The following is a 24,437-nucleotide window of genomic DNA, read 5'->3' as shown; positions in this document are numbered from 1 at the left end:
TTCCTTTAAGGCTAAGGATTCCATTTCCTCTGTGAAGTGTTCCTTGATCCTTCCCATGGGAAGCAATTATTTCTTTTCTGAATTCTTATTCCTCTACTTACTTCTTCATGTAGTATGCATGTGATATATTGTAGACATTGGATTATCTTCTCAACCATGTGGCAATTGACTAGAAACCGCTAAATCTCATTAGTCCAGTTATAAACATGCACCATTAGAACAGTTGTTCACACTGTAAAATGGAACCCCCCCAAAGCAAGTTGATAGATTATTTCCATACTTGCTCTCAAATATATTTACATATGGTTAAGACCTGGTGTGAAATGTGTTTAGCCAGATGCTAGAATGAGTTTGGGGCCACATGATTTGCCATGGACACACATCTGGCACTGAGATCCGGAAATGCAGTATGACCTTTTAGCCCCTATGTGGACATGAATCTTAGGAGACTGACATTAGTATTTAGAGAAAAAAGGATTTATGCATGCAACAATTCTGAAATCCTTTTATACAGGGAGAGCACTGCCTAACTATTTTAAATAATAAAAAAGTCTGAGAGAAACCATGTTTAAGAATGTGTTCTAATTTAAATCCCCAGACTGACGTGCATATTGAAGATGCTCTTTGAATATGCGTACTTTTAAAAGGAGCATCTACCTTTCTTTAATGAAGAGATTATTTTGAAAATAAAAGAATGCAAGAACTGTCATGTGACATTCTTGTCTTTAAGGTGGAAGAACAGTTCAACTTGATGAGACACAAATATTCCTCAGGGATACCTTTTGTCTTCCTTTGGTACTAAGAAAATACCTGGACATCAATCAAACACAACTTTAATGGTGCCAAAATTATACAGCAAAATTACATATTGGCAAATATTAAAGCAAGTTACTTGAGGTAAAAAGGGGAAAAAGGCCAAGAAACAATTCTGGGCTCCAAAATTCATGCCATTCAACTATTTTTCCTGGGAGAAAGAAAAGGAAGGAAAAATGACAGCAAACCACTCAAAGCATGCTCTGTCTTGAAATGAGATGTTGAGATGCAGATTGGGTAAGTCTAAAAATAAGTTGGATGAGTTGAGGAGTTTCCAGACAGTTTGACAAAGGGATAATGTTATTCAATTGGAATAATCATTGGACTTGTTATTGTGTTATTACTGTCTTCTAGAAAAGAAAACAAAATAAAACTGAAGAATGAAATTAACATAGTACAACATTGACCAAATAAGTGTTCAAATACAGATAAAGTCACCTACACGTGGATATTTACAAAACAATAATATATAGTGCTTTTCCAGTACATTCTTAGTATATCTGATCTCCACCTTTAAAATCACCCCACTCTCTATTTCACTCTGTAAATGGATATCCATATATACCCACTGTGAACTCCATGCCTCAGCCATCTTCCTACAGAATATTCTAGGAATTTTCAAATAAAAGTAGAAACGTGGATCACAGTACACATTCACTGTAATGGCCTAATGTCATGATCACTATAAAAATGTGATTATATCCTATATATTAAATATATCATATAAATACATACAGATTCTATATTGTAAATATATATTATATAGATCATATATGTTTATATAACATAAAATACTGATAAATAGAAGTTCCCACAAGAATCATTAAGAAGCCAGGCGTGGTGGCACATGCCTGTAATCCCAGTGGCTCTGGAGGCTGAAGCAGGAGGATCGTGAGTTCAAAGCCAGTCTCAGCAAAAGCAAGGCACTAAGCAACTCAGTGAGACTTTATCTCTAAATAAAATACAAAATAGGGCTGGAGATGTGGCTCAGTGGTTGAGTGCCCCTGAGTTTAATTGCTGGTACCCCCCGCCCCCCCAAAAAAATCATTAAGAAAATGGACTTCATGGAGATAAGAGATTGGGGAGGATTCAAAGAATCATGATTCTATGCAAAAGAGTTTAACAATAAAAATATGCAGTTTTTTTTGCTTTTTGTTTTAGGTTTTTTTTGTTGTTGTTGTTGTTGTTGTTATTGTTGTTTGTACTGAGAATTTACCTCAAGGGTGCTTAAACAGTGAGCCACATCCCCAGGTCTTTTTATTTTATTTTATTTTATTTTTAATTTTTGAGACAGGATCTCATTAAGTTCCTTGGGACCTCACTAAGTTGCAGAAGCTGGCTTTGAACTTGCCATATGCAGATATGTTATTTGTATAAACCACTTTAATACCTTGAAAAGTGACAGTAATTCTTGCTGTGAATTGTTTAAATGATAAATTTATCACTTCCAGCCAACTTCTGCTGTTGGTGACTTATTTTGCTTACAGTTGCCGATCACAGGGTATATTTTGAACCTCGGATTATATATTGAATTGCTTTATGTGCATTTCAATCACATTCAGCTGAAGTACTTAGCTCAGCTTCAATATGGATTGTCCTTGGGGTATTATTTTTTGCTTCATTGTGGAATAAATATTGATCATGTATTTCTCTAGATAAAATACTACCTGGTGCCCTTGAAAATTTGAGTATCTAAACCCTAATGATAGAGTTAATCTTCTGCTGTGTCACAAAAACATTTCTCCTGAAACATGCTCTCACAAAATCCTTTTTTTCATTGGAATCTTTTATGCTTTGAAAAAATTATGAAATATATAATCGAGGTTTCAAAATACTGTGTGGCAACTGTAAAATAAGTCACCAACAGCAGAAGTTGGCAGGAAGTTGAAATTTATCATTTAACATCACAGCAAGAATTACTGTCACTTTCAAACTAAGATAACATACCAAAAAAGCCAGCTTTGATAATCAGCAAGATTGCTGTGACCCCTTGTTCAAAAACATGATTACACAGATGTTAAATTGGTTCTCATTGTCAGTCTTTTTTTTTTTTCCTGTCTCTCTTAAATAAAATCTTTGCTACAGAATAGAGCTTTGACTGGCACTGTGTTAAACAGGATGAATTGAAAACTCTTACGGGTGTAATAAAACATATGAATAGACTTTGGTTCAGCTTGAAGAACTGAATGTAAGCACAGCTGTGGGACAATCCTTGAGAAAAATGTTACCATCTGTCATCATTTTCTTCAACAGGTGCCTGCAGTTTTTCTTCTGTTTCTAAATCTCAAAAGCCTTGTTAATTCAAACATTTGTTTGTACTATCTATTTCTATAATAAGTGTTATGGTGGTTTAATAATATTGATAGTATAATAATAAATATTTTCATGGTAAAGAGAATCTTTGAGCAGAAAAATATCATGAGGCTGTATAAACAACCTTTATAAACACAGTCCTCAGGTTTCAATAACTTTAAAAAGTCATTTCTTTGTTAATCTTAGAAATCTAAATGAAATGTCAAAGTAGAAGAGGACTGCACTTTAGAAGCCACTTCAGATAAAACAGAAACTCTCCAGGTCTAATCACGGATCTTTCAAATGCCTATCAAAATGCTAAAATATGAACCCACAGCCTATGTTCCTAAAAGAAAGATGCCCATTTGAGCACTCTGGGTGTTTGGCAAAGGCCACCTTCTGAATACATCCTGGATTTTCTGCCACAGCCAAACATCTCATTTTAGTTTTTATGTTGATTAGTTTAAAACTTTTCACTAAATTATAGAATTAGCAGAGATACATAATAAAATCAAAAGGTTCATTGTTTGTCTCTAATAATATAATTCAACAGAAAAAAAAAACAAATTCAGTTTTCACCATTCAAAGAATATTCTTTTTCTTTGCCCTATTCCATCATCTAAATTTAAACTTCTCCAAACTATCCATAACCATTTTATGCAAGGAATAAAGTTCAATTCTTCTGCCTGCCTGCCTGCCTTGCTCATTCCCTCCATCTCTCTCTCTGTGTGTGTGTGTGTGTGTGTGTGTGTGTGTGTGTGTGTGTGTGTGGTGTACTACTGTGGCTATCTGTGAGGAATGAAGAGGAGGAATAATACAAATGGTGGCCTTGAGATACCTGGGAGTGCTGTGGTGGTCTAAAAGTCTTGAGTTTGAGAAGTAGTGGTAAAACTGGAGAGAAGTGGGCATATCTTAGATTTGTGTAGGAGGGAAAGTCAATAGAACCTGAAGATGGGTTTTTCTTTTGTTTTTAATTTCTTATTTGTTCTTTTTAGTTATAGATGACATAGAATGTATTTTGACATATCATACATACATGGAGTATAGCTTCCTATTTTTGTGGTTGAACATGATGTGGAGTTACACTGGTTGTGTGCTCACATATGAACATAGGAATGTTATATGTAGGATTAATTCTACTGTCTTTCCTATTCCCATCTCCCTCTTTTCCTCCCACTTCCACCTGTCCCATCTCAGTGAACTTCCATTCCTCTTCCCTCCCAACTTCCATTCCTCTTCCCTCCCTTCCTTCTCCATTGTGAATCAGCATCTGCATATCAGAGAGAACATTTGGCCTCTGGTTGTTTGGGATTGGCCTATTTCAATTAGCATGATAGTCTCCAGTTCCATTCATTTACTGGAAAATATCATAATTGCATTCTTCTTAATGGCTGAGTAATATTCCATTGTGTATGTGTACCATATCTTTTTTTATCTGTTCATGAAGATGGGTTTTTAGATAAAGGGTGAAAGAAGGAGAAGAAAACCGATCCCTCATTTTTTGACTGGAGCTAACAAGAAGTGCCATTTACTGAGATAGGGAAGGCTGAGAAGAAACCATGTTGAAAGAAAATCACATGAAGTTTGAGAAGTCTACCTAAATACTGGGGTGGGCAGGTCAGGAGGTGAGACTGTGCTCCTAAAGGAGGCAAAGTAATGCACCCATGGGCGGCATAAGAGGGGTATAGAAACTCACCAAGTTTACATTTGCCTTTGCTCTTGAGGCCCTCCAAATTCTTGCTTTCAAGTATATGTAGTTGGTAAAATATTCTTTTCTTCTTTATTATTCTTCAGATTTCAAGATGAATACATAGCGATTGTAAGTAATTTAAATATACTAAAGTTTACAACAGGGAAGGAGACTAAATACTCTTGTGACGTTGGAACAGTTCATTGCACACAAAGACTAGTTGTATTTCTTGAGATAAGTTTAAAAAGCAGTACAGACAGTTTTGTGATGGCTAATTATCTTCCTTTCTGTCTACTTTTTGAATAACCTGAAAGTATGAATGTGGAGTGAAGTTATTTACAGCATCACACTCAAGTGAACCTGAAAAATGCCTAACTCTGGCTCTGACCAAGGAAGATTTCTCTCAAAAATAGTTTTTCAAAGAAACGATCACAAAGCATTTACACTTAGAGTGATAAAGCTCCTAGCCTCACCAGGCATCCCATTCAATTTCAATACCTCTGGTTGTCAGGAACGAATTTCTTATACTAAGTTAAAATCTTCCAATATTAATTAGGATCTACTAATTGCACCCCTCCCCCTTTCTGGAAAATAATACATAGTATCTATTCATTATTTTTTGAAGAAGACTGTTTACTACTTCAAAGACAATCATCATTTCTTTTCTAATTATTGTTTCTCCAGGCAAAACACTGCCAGCTAAGTCTCATCCTAATGCTCAGATTTCCAGCAGTTTCAACCTCCTTATTGCCAGTATTTAGTAATCAGAGTATTTTTACATTCTCTCTATCTTATACGCCCTCTCTTTTCCTCTCCTATCCTCCCTTCCCTCCCCTCTTCTCTCTTCTCTCTCTCTCTCTCTCTCTCTCTCTCTCTCTCTCTCTCTCTCTCTCTCTCTCTTTCAAAGGGTCTTGTCAAGCTGCTTAGGTTCTCACTAAAATGCTGAGGCTGGTGGCCTAGAACTTGTGATCCTCCTGTCTCAACCCTACCACCAGGGTTTCTAGGATTACAAATGAGCCCAACTCACAATGAATTTTTAACTTTTATTTTCCATTTGTTATGTTGGTATAGCACTGGATTTTAACTTCATTTTGTAACCTAATGTAGCCAGTCTACTAATAGATTTGGGGTTTGGGTGTTATATTTTTATAAATATAATTTCATTAAGGCATCATTAACAAGATTATCATGCAAAACTATGAAAAATCCCTTACTATCACTCCAATGCAATATTTCATACCTCAATCTACAGATGCAGCAAATCAAATGCAAAAGGAAATGCAGTTTTGCTCTAAGCTATGTCTATTGAAACCATGCTGGCCTCTATTCATTAATGACTGCCAAGTCATTCACAAATCAATTACTTAAAGCTTGGTCTGGAATTGTCTCAGACGCTATCTATCTCCACCCTACCCCCATACAGTTAATGTACACTTTTTTCTCAAGTTGAAAAGGGGCAATTTTTGTCTTCAATTACCAATGATAATATCTCCTATTTATGGAGTGCTTTTGACATGTCACATACTCTGGAAGAGCTTTTACGTGACTCCTTCATTCAATCCTCACAAAACCCATGATGATGAGCTCCCTTCTGCACAACAGGAAACTCCTAGGAGAGGTTTAAGGAGTTTGCCAAGGGGCACACAAGGAATAAACTGCAAGCAGTGCTGGGACTCATACCCAGTCTAGAAGATTTCCTGGTCTTAACCGCTTAGCAGTTATTCAGCAGGTATTTCTTGTGCATCTGCCAAACACAGGGAATTGTTCTTGGTACCTCAGGAAGGTTTGGCAGCAAGGACATAGTCATCAGATTGCAAATGTTCCATCCAGGCCCTAATAAGATACTAATTATCCACCACTCCTATTGCTCCTCTTCTTCTTTCTGCTGCCACTATAGCTTGAGGGCATTTCACTGCTTATTAGCAATCTTGGAGAACGGGAAGGAAAAGGAAAGAATATTTATGTAATGAATGACATATGATAATTTTTCCAAATACTAAGGGAGTCCATTTTGTTATTGTTAATTCTAATCAAAGGTCTTAGATCTGAACACTTCTGGACTAAATAAAAGAACTACCTGGTACTCTCATTTATTAATGAAATGAAATTATGTTACTTTGCTACCCTCTGATCATGCATAACTGATAAATTCAGACTCTATGTGGGTACCCACTCATTTGCTTAGAAATACAGCAGCTGGTGCCAACTGGCAAAAGGTGTATAGGAATGGCAGAGGGTTATGGGGAGGAGAGATTCCTAATTCAGTACATTTTGAAATATACTTCTACTCTCAGATTAAAAATTGCTGCTCTTGGGGCTGGGGATGTGGCTCAAGCGGTAGCGCGCTCGCCTGGCATGCGTGCGGCCCGGGTTCGATCCTCAGAACCACATACCAACAAAGATGTTGTGTCTGCCGAGAACTAAAAAATAAATATTAAAAATTCTCTCTCTCTCTCTCTCTCTCTCTCTCTCTCTCTCTCTCTCTCTCTCTCTCTCTCTCTCTCTCACTAAAAAAAAAAAAATTGCTGCTCTTGTCTCAGCATGTAAATTTGAGAAAATACTTAAATGAAAATACTTTCATTTTCATTAAACTGATCTCAGAAGGGTTCCATGCCAAAAAAAAAACCCACTTTATTTTTAAAAACTGATGTTAAATCTGCAAGCATATGGTAGCCCTAGCTCCAAACATCAACTGGTCAGTATGAATGATTCTTTACAGAATCCTGCTTTGTATCCCGCATCCTAGGTCTGCAATCTTTCAAGCTTCTGCAGGTTGAGTTACAGGATCCCTATCAGAGAGTCTGACCACATAAAGTCAGCAATTACCAAACCTGTCTCTGCATTCAAATCTCCTTAGAAACTTGAAATATATCAATGATTTTGTCCAATTAAGTGAGATTGCTCTTTCATTGGTTTGGGGGTTGTGGAGGTAGAAAGAACTAAGAACTAGAGATTTCAAAATTTTCTTTCAAAAATTGCATGAAAGGTGGAAATCTTCCTCCAAATGTGTTGTTGTGTTGATGCTGCTGCCTCAAAGACCTTCAGCTCTCCATTATTATTAAAGATGAGAAAGGATATAGAGAAAAACCTTTATACCTAGTATTAAAAAATAAACTTCTAGGGAGCTGGGGTTATGGCTCAGAGGTAGAGTACTTGACTAGCACATGTGAGGCACTGGGTTCCCTCCTCAGCACCCCATAAAAGTAAATCAATAAAAATAAAGGTATTGTGTCCATCTACAACTAAAAAGGAATATTTAAAAAAATAAAAACTAAACTTCTACAAAATCACCAGCTTTGGAGCTTGAAAAACTCTGGTTGAGCTTACTAAATATCATTGTAACAATGCACACAAGTAGAAAAGAGCTCATGAAGTTTGGACACATTTGAAAAACCATTAGTTATATTTTCTCCAGCTAGACAGTTTCCTATATTGAAGGTCTTCTGGGTCCTTTGATGCCTATGCCAGATTATCTTCGTCACTGTATGTAATATTTTGAATTGTAAGCCCATGGTTAACTTTCAAAGACAACCTTCACTATGTAGGGCATGTGTTTTCCTTTGTATTTTGATTATTAACACACTAATCTGAAATAGCCACAGAGTCGCTCCTTGGCAACACTCTAGTGTAATTCTTTGCACAGCACTTAATAATCCCTGGGTTCTTGTTTATTTATTTGCTTACAGCTACCAGTACCAAAGTACCTGCATTCAATAAATAATGGCTGAATAAATGAATGAACATTCCATTATCTGTCTGTAGGTGCTACCCAAACACAGCCATGTGAAAACCACAAGTGATTTCTGTGCTGTATGACCTGGAGCTGAGGGTCTGTACACCTTCAAAAGGAGAGAAACAAGATAGTGACTTCAAAGAGGTATTTCGAGAGTTATACAAGATAGCACCCTTTAAGGACTTACTACAATATGAGATGTAAATGAAGAACTCAGTGAATGAAACAGCATAAAAATCATATCCTATAAGTGTATTTCTATGACATTTACAGTGGAAAAAAGGTAGTAAGAGAAATACTCAGAAACACGTGTTTTTTTTTTCATTATTTAGAAGTTAGAATATGTTTCTATGGAAGCTTCTTATAGAAAAAAGTGCATCAAGCCAGGGTTCAGAGGAAATAAATCCAGACTGCAGTGTGAGGCCTCCAACAAGGCTTTGAGAGTTATCTAAGGCTTAGTTTCCTCACCTGTAAAATTGGGTAGAAGGTTTGAGGGGAAGCTGCCAAATTTGGAGCTTTTAAGAGGCAGCAAGGAAATCACAACACATCAACACTTAACCTATAAAAGCAAGAATGGTACAAAGATTATGATTTTGGCTACATTTGATGAATAAGAATGATGAATAAAAATTTACCAAATATATTAAATTATATTTGGTCTGTACATTATTTGTATAGCACTCAGATGCATGATCCTAATTCTACAGTTAATAAAAATTATCCATTTATTATCCATTTTTTTGCAGAAATATTTGCTTATATGCCATATGTTCTCTTTATATGAAAATTTTGTTGTTTAGTTTATTCTAGAACTAAAGAAGTTTAAAAGGTATAGATTTGGAAGAAGCTTTCCAAGGAATTTTTTTTTTTTTTTTTTGCTGAAAAGTTCTTTATTATTTGCTTTAACTTACAATAAAAAGTATTGTGAGGCATTCATGTACACTGGGGTTTTTTTTCTTATTACATGTGGATCAAACATTTCCAGAAATACCATGATGTGTAATGAATTCATCCCTTTTGCCAGCAACTTTATTTTAATAGGGCCCCATTACAGACGATGAATCACTAAACTACGGTTCAGTTTCTTTGAAGTGGACTCTTGCTTCTCCTTCCAAGACCCCAGAAATATGCTGTCTGCGATCTGAAACTTTCAACTCCATTTGTCAATTCAGGTGCATTGTTGTCTTGGCTGTTAGGTCCACTTGTTTCCTCAGGCTAATTACGAAATCCTCTGCTCTGCCAGGGGGGAGCATACAGCTGAAGAGCATCAGCGTGCATTTGAACACTGAAGCATGTGTCCCCATTACTAATGCACCAAGCATGAAGCCTGGAAAGGTCCCTTCTTCATCTGGAAATTGGGGGGCATCATCCCAAGACTTATAAATATCTCTTAACAAAGCTGCAGCTGAGCTGTGTCAGGGTTGCACACTTTCTTCATCTTTCCCTTACAGCTTTCAATTTGCTTTCCAAACATTTCTTTGTTGCCGTTGGCTGGGGTGTGCTTAAAAGAAGCACATCGTTAACCACAAAGAATGCTCACTGTTTTCTGTGATTTCAAATCAGTTCCCAGCACTTCCTCCGAGAGTAGCCCCGGCAGCAATTACTCTGCTGCTGAAGACACTTCTCTGCAGAGAAAGGGTTCCGGTTTTGAGACAGCCAACAAGCAAGGCTATAACAAATGATGACATATGTTTCAGCCTCCATTCATGAGTGCTTTATACCCCCATAGGAAGGGTGAATCCATTTTTGTGCAAATTCAACAGGCACATCCCACAATGCTGCTCTCTTCTCTCCCTCACACAGGCTGGGCATTCATAGCCCAGATTACTTGCCTCAAATGGGCACTCACAGTTGCTTAATGGTTCGGGTGGGGGTGGAGTTGCTCTGTCAAAAAGGGGCAAAGAACAAGGAAAGGACACGGATCCATCAGGAAAATGAGTGGAGCTGATTCACTGTGACAAAAGAGTGAGGTTCTGGAAAACCGAGGCAAAAAAGACAGACTGCTTCCCGCATCCAGGCCCCCGTCCAGGTAGACCTTCGCAGCATCCTAGAGGGGAAGTTTCCATGCTGTTCCAGAACAATGTATTGGGTAGATTACACCAAGACAGGCTTCACACCTGAATCTTTCTCTTTCTCTCTCTTTTCTCTGCCTTTTGATGTCACCTAGTCACCCACCCTTAGAGGTACTATCCTCAGGCAGGGTCAGAGAGGTTATAAAATGGGCAGAGTGAATTTTCATAATTATGCCAGGCTTCTAGTTTCAGGCTTCTAGGCCAAGTTTGCTGCCTTGATGCAAGGAAATTCAAAATCTGACTTTTTACCTCCATAAGCCTGGACTGGGCTACGGCTAGGCTCTGAGTTCAATCCCCAGTACTACAAAAACTTTTTAAAAAATAAACTTGTTAACTCCTTAAGCTTACAGGTAAATGTAACACTGCCCTCTACAGGTAGTCTCATTGGACCTGACCCTTAACTAGTGATTGGCCACCACTGAAAACTATGGGGCTGCCAAAGTTCAGAACTCTTACTGGAGGGAGGGCGGCATGAGGGGAGGAGGCCAAGGGAGTAGGGAATAGGGCAGTGGAAAAATTACCAACTGTTCACCAACTCTTTTATTTAATATATATTTTTATTTGTTCTAATTAGTTATGCATGTATTCACTAACTCTTGAGAGTGGGGGGTTTATATGTGGGGGGAGGGGGAACCAGTGAATAAGTAAATATTGCCTCTCCATTTAAGCAGAATAGAAAGAGAATGGATACATGTACACAAGCACTAGAAATTGGTGGTGTGAAGGAGACTCTGGCAAGTGGTAAGGATGGGTGTGATAGAAGGTATTTTCCAAGGACAGTCACACTAACATATTCCATTCCCATGATGTTAAGGTGGTGTTTGTGCTCCTTGAATTGATGAGCCTGTGGCAGGAGCAGAAGACACACAGTATGACTCATGGGCTAAGTCATCAATTGCTATTCAGCTTCTGCCAGGAATTTTTTGGAATGTTCACTCTTGGGACCAGTCACTGTGCTTTTGAGGATGTTAAAGAGTCACATAGAGAGGCCACAATCCCACCCAAATCTGGGTGAGCACCCACCAATAGCAAACATCAACTGCCAGTCAGACATTCAGGTGAGCAGCCTTCAGGTACTTTCAACCACTGCTTTTGGAGTCAATACAGACTGGAGAAAAGAAGAGCTGTCCTCACTGAGCCATGCTCACATTTCAGACCCCTGAGCAAAATAAGGGTCACTATATTAAAAATACTATGTTTTGGGTGTGGTTCATTATACAAGAATTGATAGCCAAAATAATGGGCAAGAGTCTCTGACACTGGACTTGTTTCCTGACACAGAATAAACCTGGTCCAAAAAGAAATAGGATTTTCCTGTCTGTCTTTCATGGGTTTTCATAATTTGCGTTGATTCTTTATTAATCTTAACTTTTTTCATCTTGGCCCCCAAATAGATTGTCTATGGGATATATCGCAACTGAAATTGTATGTGTGTGTTCACACTTTGTACAAACTGGAATTATTGCCAGTATTTAGTAATCAGAGTATTTTTACATTCTCTCTATCTTATACGCCCTCTCTTTTCCTCTCCTATCCTCCCTTCCCTCCCCTCTTCTCTCTTCTCTCTCTCTCTCTCTCTCTCTCTCTCTCTCTCTCTCTCTCTCTCTCTCTCTCTCTCACACACACACACACACACACAAACACACACACATAATATGAATTTCTGTCTTTTCTCAAAAATAAAACAAACGATCTGGCAATATTGAGTTTGCATTCCCCCATAACAATAACTCACTTGCAAAAACTTTCCCTCAAAGCTGTCTACTATCTGTTGCAGTCTGCCTGATCCACTCAATCCCATGCCACCCATTTCTCTGCTAACCTCTATAAGCATTTAAGCTATTTAGTCAACCATTCCCTACCTGATCAATTAGAATGTACTCTTAAATACAGTTTTCAAGTTTAGTGCATCTCATTAGAAAAAGAAAAAGAACAATTTAAAAGATCTGAAATTGAAGTTTAAAATTATGTAAAAATGGATGAAAGAAAATATATGTGGAAAAGGCACAAATGGCATGACTGAGATGTCAACTTGGGTCACATCATATAGTTTGATGCCATTGTCCTTCTGTGGCTGCTGCACTTACATTGATGCCCCAGGAACTAAGGCTTTTTCATTGTTCCACAAAAAGTCTGTTTTCACTAGGAGAAAAATTATACAAAATCCAAAGTCATCTAATGAAATCACATAGGTTGTACTTAAGAATCCTATTTGGTTTTGGTATAGTTGCTAAAGATGATCTTATCACATATTGTGTGAAGAATCTCAAATAGTATCTAAGGAGAAAACTCAATTTCAAGCATTGAAATGGAATCACATAGCCTGCATGATCCTGCTAGAATTGATATATTTCTTGTATTTTACATTATTTAGTATTTTTCATGTAACCAGAGTTTTTAAGTATTTTAAGCAAACCCTTCAATTAACTGATTAGCATAATTTAATATTTTTTAAATCACTAGAATATTTAAGGAAATGGAAAGGTAAAGGATGTTGGTCAAGTGAGAAAAATCGTTTCTATATGAAAATAAGAATTTTATATCATGTGGAATAAAAAATAAAGAAGAAAATTCATTTTTTTCTTTGCTCATTAAGTATATTGAGAAAATGCCCAGCTCTTGATTATATCACGGTGGTATATTATCACAATTTATATATATTCACAATTTATTTCAAAAAAGTTTCATGTCTCAACATCAATCTCAAAAGCACTTAATTAAGTCTTATGCAATCTTTATAAAGAACCATCATCAATGTGAAAATATTCTGCAGTTTGTAAAGTCTGTTTGTGGTGGTTCCATTAAGGCAAACTGAGTCAGGATCTTACTCTTAATTGTTTGATATCAAATTGGGTAGACTTTCTAGAAATGCTACTCTTTGACAAAAATAATAGCAAGTTAACTTTTAAACTATGCCTTTTTGTATAATATTACCAAAATAAGATTTCTCATGCCCTCTTCTAGGAACATAAAAGGGTAGTTGCTGGGCCTTATACTCCTCACCCTACAATAGGCTGAAATGGGTATTTAAGTATTGTCTATATCACAGAAGAGTGAGTCTTTCAGCCCATAAGGACCATGTTTGGGGATCAAATCCTTGGTTCACAAATTTCATGCCTGAGATAGTGCAGAAGAAGAAAATTTATACATTAGTGACTTTAGCAGAGTGCAGTCCTCATAAAACTTTCTTTTATTGGAGTCGTCATATAATAGCTCCTTGGGGAGGAAACAGTGAATTTATGAAAAAAAAAATAGATAATAGGATGGTTTTGAGCTTTTATTGCTGTCACTTTATTTTTAGCCAAAGTCAAGATCAGGGGTTCAAATGTGATGGCACCTCAGCACAGAGTGGAAATTGAACTTAGAAGCTGGGATAAATTTACTGAGAAATATATTCAGAAATCCATCAGGAATATTGGTTTTCATACTATCAAAGCCTTAAGACAGTGTCAGAACAATTGAAATTTTCATATGGACTTTCTGCAAAGGGTAGAGTTTTGAGATCCTTTGTGTAACAAAGAGTGTACATTCACCCAATCCAAAGGTGGTCAGGCTCAAACAATGATGTCCAGGAAACCTAACCAGTCAGTCATTCTAATGGTTCTGATCTGTCTTTCCCCTGTGCTTAGTGACTCCTACGAATAGGCAGCCTGGCTTCTGCACGACCCCCCCACCCCCCAAGCAAATCTACAGCAAAGCAAATCAATTCAGTTTGCTACTTCTTAGAATAAACGAAATTGTGTACCACTTAATAGGGGACTTTGTCTGAGGATCTTAGATAATGAAGGTGTCTACAGTTTCCTAAACAACACTTGGAATAACAAACTTCCTTAAGCGATTCTTAAGGACCTTTCTTTTACTAATCTCTCCAGATAAAGTAGCTAGCAACAGCCCCGCGCCTGGAGGCTCCAACATAGCCAGCAATAGGGACGTTCTGAGATTCCCAACCCTAGACAGCAAGACCGCAAAATACCAAGCTTTCTCCCCAGATCCCCGCCCAGAGCCGTCCCTTAGGACTGGGGGTCCCGTCCTTTCCCATCCGGAATAAATGGGGATGCTGCGTGGCAGGTGTGTACGTGGGAGATTTATTAAGTGGGCGCTGGGGCAGGAAAGTGTTCAGAGCAGGAAAACTGCCTGAGCTCACAGTGCTCAGCTTCCCGGGGCAAAAACTCCAAACGCAGAGCGCGCCAGGGAGGCGCGAGCACCATCAGCTCGGCTGGTGCAGAACCTGACCGAGAAGGTGAGAGTGCGCGGGGCTTTAGGGACCCAGGGTTTCCAAGCTCGCCCTAGGCGAGACCCGGTGGCCTCAGGGTAGCCTGCACCCGCGCTCTCCTCGGGATAGGGACTGGACCAACCTGGCGGCGCGGGAGCCAGAGGGAACTCTCTTACCTGGAGGTAGGGTCGCCCGTGGGTCACACCGCCCACGACAATGTCGGCCGCGGCCATGGTCCCGGTGGGCGAGAAGCCGAAGCCCACATACCCGGCGGTGCGCACCTCGAGGCGGAAGGCAAGCCGGCTGCCCTGCTGGCCCCAGCCCAACCAGTACTTGCCCTCCGAGTCGAGGACTGTGCGGTGCGGGTAGGACCGGATCGAGCCCACCGCGCCTGTCCAGGGGAGCAGCCCCCACAGCAAGAACAGCGGCCAGCAGCGCATCCTCCGGTGCTTCCTGCCCGCGGGCACCTGGGCTCCAGCCACTGGGCAGCAGGAGCAGGCACGAGGAGCAGGCACGAGGAGCAGCAGCGAGCGGGAGGACTGGGACCGCCCCTGGGGCCGGCTGTGCGCGCCAGCCCGGGAGGGCAGGACCTGCTCTCCCCGCCCCGGGTGGCGGGCCCCTGCGCGCCGGGTCCCCTCCAGTACTATCTACCCACCCTGGTGCTGTCTGGCCTTTCCCTGGATCCACCTGCCGCCCCCTACCCCGACTTGGTCCCCGTTGGGTTGTAAGGAAAGTGAGGGGCTTCCTGAAACAGGAGAGGAAGAGGCAAAAGCTGAGACCAGGGGCCAGGAGCAGAGGGAAAAAGAGGGAGGAGAGAGTCCTACTTGGGGAAGAGCCTGGGCACTTGGTGAAGGGGGTTGGAGGTAGGGATTCCTGGGGAAAGAATGGGAAATTGGGATTGAAAAGCACATTTAACAGAGGAAGAAGGAGTTGAATAAGCAAAGAGGTTGCCCTGGAGTGTGGTGGAGAGAAAGTTGAGAGAAAGCCCTCTTCCTGTATCCTTGAGGTGGATTTTTCCAGAACCATTGTATTCCGAAGTGCCCAAGTCCTCAGGGATGAAGCTGTGTACCTCCCCTAGTGCATTTTTTTCAGGCTTTAGCCCTTGGGGTCCCAAATCTTGTTCTTCACATCAAGTCATCAGAATGTTTGCCTTCTGCCTGGATTTGTTTTGCTTTGATTTGGTTCAGTTTGGTTGTGATGGCACAAATTTTATCTACTTTGTCATGCACAGAGTAGGTCATGGTTGATTTTCATTTGAAATCCTCTTTTTCTGATATTTCAAATTCTGGCCCTAGGCATGTTTATCAAAATGTTGCTCTGTTTTTTGCTTCCACCTTTGAACACAACACTCATGTCTTCAGAATGCTGAATACTCCATATGGCAGATATAAATGATCTTCTTTATTCATTTATGTATACTCTGCCATCTTTCAAAAAAATAGTTATAAGGTAGCTTACAACAAAATACAAAAAACAAGTGAGAGGAATCAAAATAAAAACATGGATAAGAGGAATACTACAACTACCTACTATTTACTTCAGATTTTGAGGCTCCGCACAAGCCACTATACTTCTTATTCTCCGTCCTCAAGTTATCATATTCCAGCCTGTTTTTTCTGACTCCTGATTTATCTTCCAATTTCTTTCCCCATAATTTTTCCAAAAGTGTCAGCAGGCATCTAAACTGTTAATCTTAGAATTTAAGCACATGTGACCATGTCTAAAAGGCAACCTTTACATGAATCTGCTCACCTGGGGCTTCAGGAATTTGTCTAGAAAAGGAGAGAAGGGATCAAGGTCCACAGGTTTATCCAGTGACAGTACCAATACCAGAGAAGAGTGATCCGGAAACTTTAGGATAAGGGGAGCTGTTGGTGCTGTTGCTCCAACAGGACCCACTGGGAACAGGGGCAGTAACATCTGCCAGCAACCCAAGGGTGGCAGCCCTGGAACTTGGTTTCCATAGACACTAGGAACTCCACTGCTGCCACTGGCTTCAGCCTTGACACAAAGGAAGGACGTGGAGAGAAAGAAATAAAATGGGGGACACTGAGGTCAAGAGGTGTGGGTTGAGGTTCCAGAGGAGGCACATTCATATTGAGCAGCCATTCACTATAGTAGGCAGGGATTTCAGGGCATTTATGATACTACAAGGTGATCTTGGCAAACCACCTATTTTGTGGGCTTTCCTTATTCCTAGCATGAAGGAGCCTGGAACCAAAAAATGACTATTATCTGCTTCTTGGGGTTCCTTATGTAAACCTCAAATTCACATCCACCAGGATATTTTCTGTCTCCTTATAAAAACAAAATGATATCAGGCTTTCTAGAATTTGATTCCCAATTACTTTTCTGGCTTTCCCTTCTATTACTCTCCTCATCCATTGGCCTCTGGACATATGAAAATCACCTTTAGGATCTTAGTGGAGAGCCACACTGTTTCACATCTCAGTGCCTTTTCAGATTTCTGCTCTGCCATGTTTTTACTTTCTCCCCTCCATCCTCTTCCACACTCCACAGTTGTGTGATGGTGTCAGGAATGTTCTGTCCCAGAGACATATGGCATGCAGACACTTACTGTACTTCTTGTCTATATGCTTGTTTTCCTCCAGTAGCCTCCTGGTCGGGGACCACATCTGGTTCCTTGTTTTAACCCCAGAATACAGACAGGCACACAAGAAGTACTCAATAAATATTTGTAGGAGGAGTGAATAGATGCATGTGCTGATCCTTCTGGAAGTCTCAACAAAATTGGATCATGGAGGGATAGCATAGGCCCCAGATATGATTAATTGTTCTGCATTGGTATTGAGGCCAAAATAGATTGGACTGCCCATGACTAACCCAAAGAGAAAGGTGTAAATAGTTTTAATTATTTTATCAAGTAAGATCACTGAGTGTGGATTGTCTTTTGTTGTAACTGACATTGCTTCTAGCTTTTGAGTATTTGAGATATAAGACTAGAGTATTCATCTTGAGATTATATCAATAAATATTGTTACCATAATTAATGCTCTAAAGACCCACTCTTTATTGATTTGGCTTAACCCAGTAACTTAAGATAAAATTGAAAATTTTGTCTGTTTTGTAGGCTGAGCTCCTTGGATCAAAACCAACTCTACATCCTAGTTGCATGTGGGATTCAGTTGCCCCATTTAGAAAACAATTACAGTATTACTGCTTGTCTTAAATTTGCCTGAGAAGCAGGAAGGGAACTTGTAATATGGCTCAGTGGTAGAGCATCTTCTTAGTACTTTTGAGGCATTGAATAGATCCCAGCACTGTCAATTAAAGAGAAACAGGGGAAAGCAGAGAGAGAAGAAATCAGGTCTATAGTGCATGCCTGCAAGCCCAGACACTTGGAAGGAGAAAGCAGGATTACAACCTGGGCAATTTAGCAAGATCCTGTCTCAAAATAAAGTAGAAAGGATTGGACATGTAGCTCAGTGGTAGAGTTTAGTCAGAGAATGAAATCAATATTAAGGGGTTTCAAAATTAATTTTGAAAAACTATTGTTTTTTATAAAAATGAAACTTGCTAAAATTTAAAGGAACACAGGAAATGCAAAAAAGTATGAATAAAAAAAGTAAACTAAAAAAAAATCACCTGAAATTCCACTCTCCAAAAATAACCCTTGTATGCATTCCCAGAACATCATTCCAGACAGAACCTAGTTCCATTAAAGCGTTGGAGGAATAGCCTGTTGAGCAAGAATTTACAAAGAAACTAGTGAATTAATTTTGTAAGACTCCACTTGAAGTAAACAGAGTGACTCTAAACATTCTAGCTTCTTTTCTCCCCTCATATCCTTGGGACAAATGAATAGATAAAACAAACAAAGCAAACAAAACTAGAGATTCAGTGGGAATTTAAGTTCAGGACATTCAACCCAATTACTCATGCTTAAAATGAATCATTTTCTCACACTCTTCAATCAGAGATTTGAAATGTAATATTTATTTTTATTCCACATCCATTCTGATACACAGCTTGTGATCACCCAGTGTGACTGTACCCAAGCTGAGCTTCCTCATCTCCAAATGCTCTGTTGCTAAGGTTTATTTATATTTCTACATTAGTCAACTGCAAGGGGCAGGGAGGGGTGAAGAAAAAAGAAAACCTAGCAGACAGATGGGAAGGAGCCAATGTAGTCTCTCAGTATAAACCTGGATGGTCTGAAATAGTTTATTTCTTCTTGGAAGTATCATAATTTTCCTGTCTACATGTGCCTAAGGTACAACAATAATACTAAATATTTATAAAGTTCCTGTCTTCTAGGGAGCTCAAAGAAAAATATTTATATAAGTGATCTTAGCAATTCTCTAACACTGAAATGGAGAAGCTGAAGCATTTTCTCACTTTAGTCTATAAACTAAGCCATTTGTGTGAATATGTGACTGACCCAAGTTCGTACTATGAGTCAGTAGCAGAAAAAGCAAAAACAGAACTTTGGTCCTCCCCCCTTCTCTCTTCTACATACTTTCTCTTGTTTTACCTCATTTCTGATAACAAATAACAAATTTTAAAGCCACCAGGTGAACGCCATGAAGCATTCTTTCAGCAGAGCTGATACTTTTCACATGAATGAGATGCTGTGATCTATTGTTAGGGGATGTTATAATCCCCTCACTTTAATAATGGTTGTTATTGCTGATAACAGTGGTGTGAATGAAGAAGGTGAGCATATAGTGCATTTGCTTTTATTATCAGGAAACTGCAACATGCTTAGCTGAGTTCTTGAGGTTACTTTGAAATCTAGTGCCAGTTGGCACAGAAAATTAGACTATTCCTTTAGAAAATCACAGCAAACAAACCACTTTGCACAAAACCAACACTTTAGTATTATTATATTCTGAAATAACTAAAAAAGCCTGGAAAAAAAGCAAGCCTCATTCTATCATTAGTGACATTTACCAGAATTCCCTTTACAGGGAAGCATGATGTATACAATAATATGATAGGGAAGACATGGATTAATACTAAGACTGTGTTACTGTAAAGCCATCCTTAAAAAGTTGTCTGGAACTTGAGGAGAGCAGGATGCCTTAGAATTGTGCTGATTATCAGAGTGATCTTTAGTATAAGAAAAACATTCATTTCCTCAAATTTTGGCAAAGCTCACTTCTCAGGGACCAAGCAATTAAAGCTGTCAGTGACTACAGGAGGGCAAAAAGGGGTGATGAACTGTGCTGACTTAAAAGAATTTGTCAGCCTTGCAGAAAACCGTAGAAACTTTTCCATATTCTTATCTTCTTGATAAGGAAGGGAATCATAGAGAAGTGGATTGTTCCAGGGTGCAATTTTTTGTTGTTGTTGTTAAAAGAATGTAGGAGGGAAGGTTGGTTGCCGGACACAATTACCAACAGTTCCCAATGCCTCCCTTAAAGGAAATCCTTTCATGTGGCCCAAGTCTACCATCAGTATTTTATCAAATTTTGAGTAGACATGTTAGGAGAAGCAAAGGGCATCATGAAAATAGTGCTTTTCTCCCCAAGCCTGGGAGCCCTGCCTCATTATCACCCTTTTCATTATTCAGTAGGGTTGGCACTTACATACTGTGGTACATTCATCCTTCCCATGGCCATGAATTCAAAGAAATATCTAGGCCTAACCAAATGAGCAACTAGCACCAATTCAAAGCTGAATACATAAGTAAGTCCACATTGAGAATGGCAAGGGGATTCAGTACAATTTGATGGACTCCAAACTCACATGTGGTTTTGGAAAACTTGAAGAAATTTGTACTATAATGAAGGAATGTAAAGATTAGAAAATTAAAAATTTAATAATCCAAAACTTAATTGAAGTCATTACAATCATTATTAGGAATAATAGACATCAAGTAGAATTTCCCTCAAAGGAAAGAAGGAAACAATTGACATTCTAAGTGATTATTTTCATATGGAAAGTGACAAATATAAGGAATGGGTGTTATGGCTTTGAAGATTTCTAAAATGTGCATGCTTATTTCCTCTGCTACAAGACTTTATTTTTTTTTTCTCATTTCTAAATCTAAACTCTATTCTCAATTCTTTGGAAATTTTCACACTTATAGATCCAAATTCGATAATTAGCTCCACATACATACAATTTGGTTTTTAAAAAGAATCTTTCCCATTACTTAGATAACTAAACACTTTAAATTTTAAACCAAATCACCAGATTGAATATTACTATGATAATGGACCAGATAATTGTTTTCATTCACTTAAAGCAGTGTTTGCCCAGACAGGGTCTACCCAAACTCCAGACAAGATCAGCCTTAGGATAAACCCATCAATGATGAGGATAACATCGGGGCATGACCTACAAGGCCAGGGCTAAGATTCCTAGGCTTGGGAGAAAATCACTGTATTCACAAGGCCCTTTCTCTCTCTCCTCTTTCTCCTCCTAACCCATTTATAAAATTTCATACTTGATAAACACCAATCCAACAGTGAACTTGAAATACTAAAAGAGTAAAGAATAAGTTTTAAGAGGAAGATGTGAAAAGAATTGTCAGCATTAGGTATAAAACCATAATAATAATAATAATGCTGTGTGCTGTGAGTGTGTTACACAGCAACTTCCTAAGGTCAGTGTTCTTCTTTCATTTGAAGGAAATTGGAGAAGAAAATTGTTTTTTAAGTTCTGTAAGAGCAAACACTACAGGATCACCCTTCAATTGTGAAGAAATTTGTAATAACTAATACTTATCAATACTGTAAATGACTACACGTTTTAGAAAGTTTCTATATATTTTACTGAATAATTCTATGGGTGGATTTTGGTTGACTACAAATAAAGAACAGAGAGACAATTTGCTACAGATGTTTGAAGTTTTTCCTGACACAAGTCTCTAAGACTTTATATGGTTACTGAATTTTCTATACACTGAAGTTACTATACACTGAAATTGGTTTAACGGCAACGGAGCATGTAAAATTTTAACATAACAGAGGCCATGAGGGGATGTATGATGTCCAAGGGGAAATGAGGTTGAGCTAAATTTAAGAAAGCTAGTCATTTCTCTTTTCCTCACCTCCTCTCTCCACACTCCCAAAACACACCCCAGTGCACGCACGCATGTGTGTACACACACACACATTAAAGTAGTAAGTGGTTCAGTTATTCATGTTTCAGGGAAATGGTAATTACTGAATCCAATTTTTTCCTCCTATTTTCAGATGTTAGGAAAAAGAAAACTAGACATGTTGAAAATTTAAACTTTGTGCAGTATAAGAGAGGATAACTTGTAAGGAAAAACTTCAAAAAAAATAAGTAAGCCAGCTTTTTTATTTCAAGTATATAATCAGTGCTTAGAATTCACAGCAGCAAAAAGTTATGGAGAAATTGCTACGTTCACGTTTTTTAAACTTATGGGTTAGTCTGACAGCATTAACCTGCCAGTGGATATGAAACATTTTCAAATCCTAATAAAAAGAAGAACTTGTGCTCTTTGAAAACTGATAAAATAATGTTTTATTATTAATATGAATATTGTAGGACTATTAAGTCAGAAAAGTCAAACTTAAAGCTGTCAAAAAATATCATCATTTGGAACACAAACCAGAGAAATCCAAACATTATTTCTATACCACCAATAGGATAAAAAGCTTTTTTGAGTAGTAGAACTAATGTTTTGATTTTAAAAATGTCTTATGAAGTAGGTTTACCCATGTAAAGAATATTTTGGAGACTAAATATTCAAGGAAAGGGGCAAAGGCCTGACCTGGGAGAATTGCTTTGATCTGCCCCCTCACAAAGAGGAAGCAAATGACCAGGCAAACAGACCATCTCTGGCTCCATTCCTGCTTCCTCTTTAAAAGTGAGAACTTGCTGCAATGAAGCAAATTAAATTCCATGCATATATGATCATGTCTAAATGAATCCCACTATTATGTATAACTATTTTACACCTATAAAAGTATTTCAAGAAAAAGTGAGGTCTTAATTCCATCTTGCCGAAATTCCTGGATAAATCCAGTTCCTAAGGAAATAATAAGGAACTTAGAACAAAGAACATTAGCATGAATTCTTTAATTCATGATGAAGAAGAGTAAATGACATGTGATAAACTCATTAATCTTATGATGATCATTCTTAATGCATATTTACTGTCAATTCTACTTAATGGAGAAAATGACCCCTTTAATATGAAGAAATTACCTGAAACAAATAACGGAAATAGTTCTGTATGTTTCTTTGGTGGCTGACAGGAAAAGAGAGAACTAGATAAAGCAACAGATTGAACACTCTGAAAACCTACGCTATTGGCTAGTTTGTGGCATTTCATCACAGAGCTGTGCACAGGGAGAGGAGGGACTTCGGTTGATCCAACAGAAAATAGAACTTGCCCTAAGTAGGTAAGGCAAGATACCTCTGCAAAACTAACAGACGCAGAGGAGCAGGAAAACAAGATGTTACAAAGATGATAGTAGGAGAGGAGTTATCTAAATAGCCAACCTGAAAAGGAATGTTGAAGATTGAAATAAAAATTAAATATATGTCTTATATACTAAAGTAATTATTATTAATACATATTCATCACATATGAAAAAGAGTTCTCAGTTTTGTTGGGAGTCTTCTCTATGGTTTTGATTCCAAGAAAAGATTTTCATCTAGAGGATACAGGTTGGGGAAAATCTGAATCTTAAAATTAGAAAGGCTAAGGAGTCATGATTTTTGAGGAAAGGAAATTTAAGAACACTACTCAAATATTTAAGTAATATTATATATAAGAAATACATAAGAAAACAGTCACAATATTCATTCTATAATTAAGAAGGAGGTCTTTTTTAAAACACACACACACACACAATACACCCTTTTGCGAATAGTTAATAGCATTTACAAGTCTCCATATTTCTGAGCAGCTGATTTTCATAGAACTAGAAAACTTCTGAACAAGCAAACATAAAGAAGTAAGTATATACTAACGCAAAATCTTTCTTAAAAATCTGATGCTTTCACAGTTCTTTACAAGAACACTTTCTTAATTCATGGGATTAATCCTTTTATATTTTGTTTGTTTGTTTGAAATTCATGAATTTTTCCTTTAGATTGCATTCCAGGATGTTACTTTATTCATCTTTTCAGAAATACTTTTGAGAACCTGGCTTGTACCTGTGGGTTTCTAGTGCTGAGCAAAAGTAGTTTTTCTCCCCTGGTGGATCCTGCATTGTAAGAGACTCAGTTAAGCATTAGAGGAAGAGGCAAAATATAGGTGGTCACAAAGCTATCAGGGTTTTCTTCCCCTTTTGAACTGGATATGGAACACATTTTTCTTTAATATGAAATCATTTTTGAAATATTACCCATTTTCTCATTTTGAGTTCCATCAAAAGAAAATACAAAATGAAGGCCTCATTCTTTCAAATAAATAAAGTGTTGACGTGTTTTCTCCATGTGGTAAGAATTATTGGTACATGGTAACTAAAACAAAGCAAAAATTGAGGGGAAGAGTATTTATATAAGAAAGAACTGAATCAAGTCACCTTCATGGATCCAAGACAAAAAGTTTAAACCAGCGTAAAGAAATCATGCATTCGAGTACTTAAGAAACAAGGGGAGATGTGTCCTTCTGAACAGGACTGGAAGTCAGGCTTCACCATGGACTGAAGTGCCAGTGTATTTTGTTATGTG

At 38.2% G+C, this 24,437-nt stretch overlaps 1 protein-coding gene across 1 annotated transcript in view; it reads right to left on the bottom strand.

The window, feature by feature from the left end:
• Moxd1 (monooxygenase DBH like 1) overlaps nt 1-15,710 on the bottom strand; it is an 80,700-nt gene extending 64,990 nt beyond the window's left edge. The window contains exon 1 of the mRNA XM_005329761.5: nt 14,990-15,710. Within this exon, the coding sequence (XP_005329818.1) occupies nt 14,990-15,253 (264 nt within the window). The 5' untranslated portion in view covers nt 15,254-15,710. The remainder of the gene's footprint in view (nt 1-14,989) is intronic.
• Nucleotides 15,711-24,437: the final 8,727 nt, after the last annotated feature.

This window comes from Ictidomys tridecemlineatus, chromosome 8 (genome assembly GCF_052094955.1).
Source record: "Ictidomys tridecemlineatus isolate mIctTri1 chromosome 8, mIctTri1.hap1, whole genome shotgun sequence".
Classification (NCBI taxonomy): domain Eukaryota; kingdom Metazoa; phylum Chordata; class Mammalia; order Rodentia; family Sciuridae; genus Ictidomys; species Ictidomys tridecemlineatus.
This window is presented reverse-complemented; position numbering and strand designations above follow the sequence as displayed.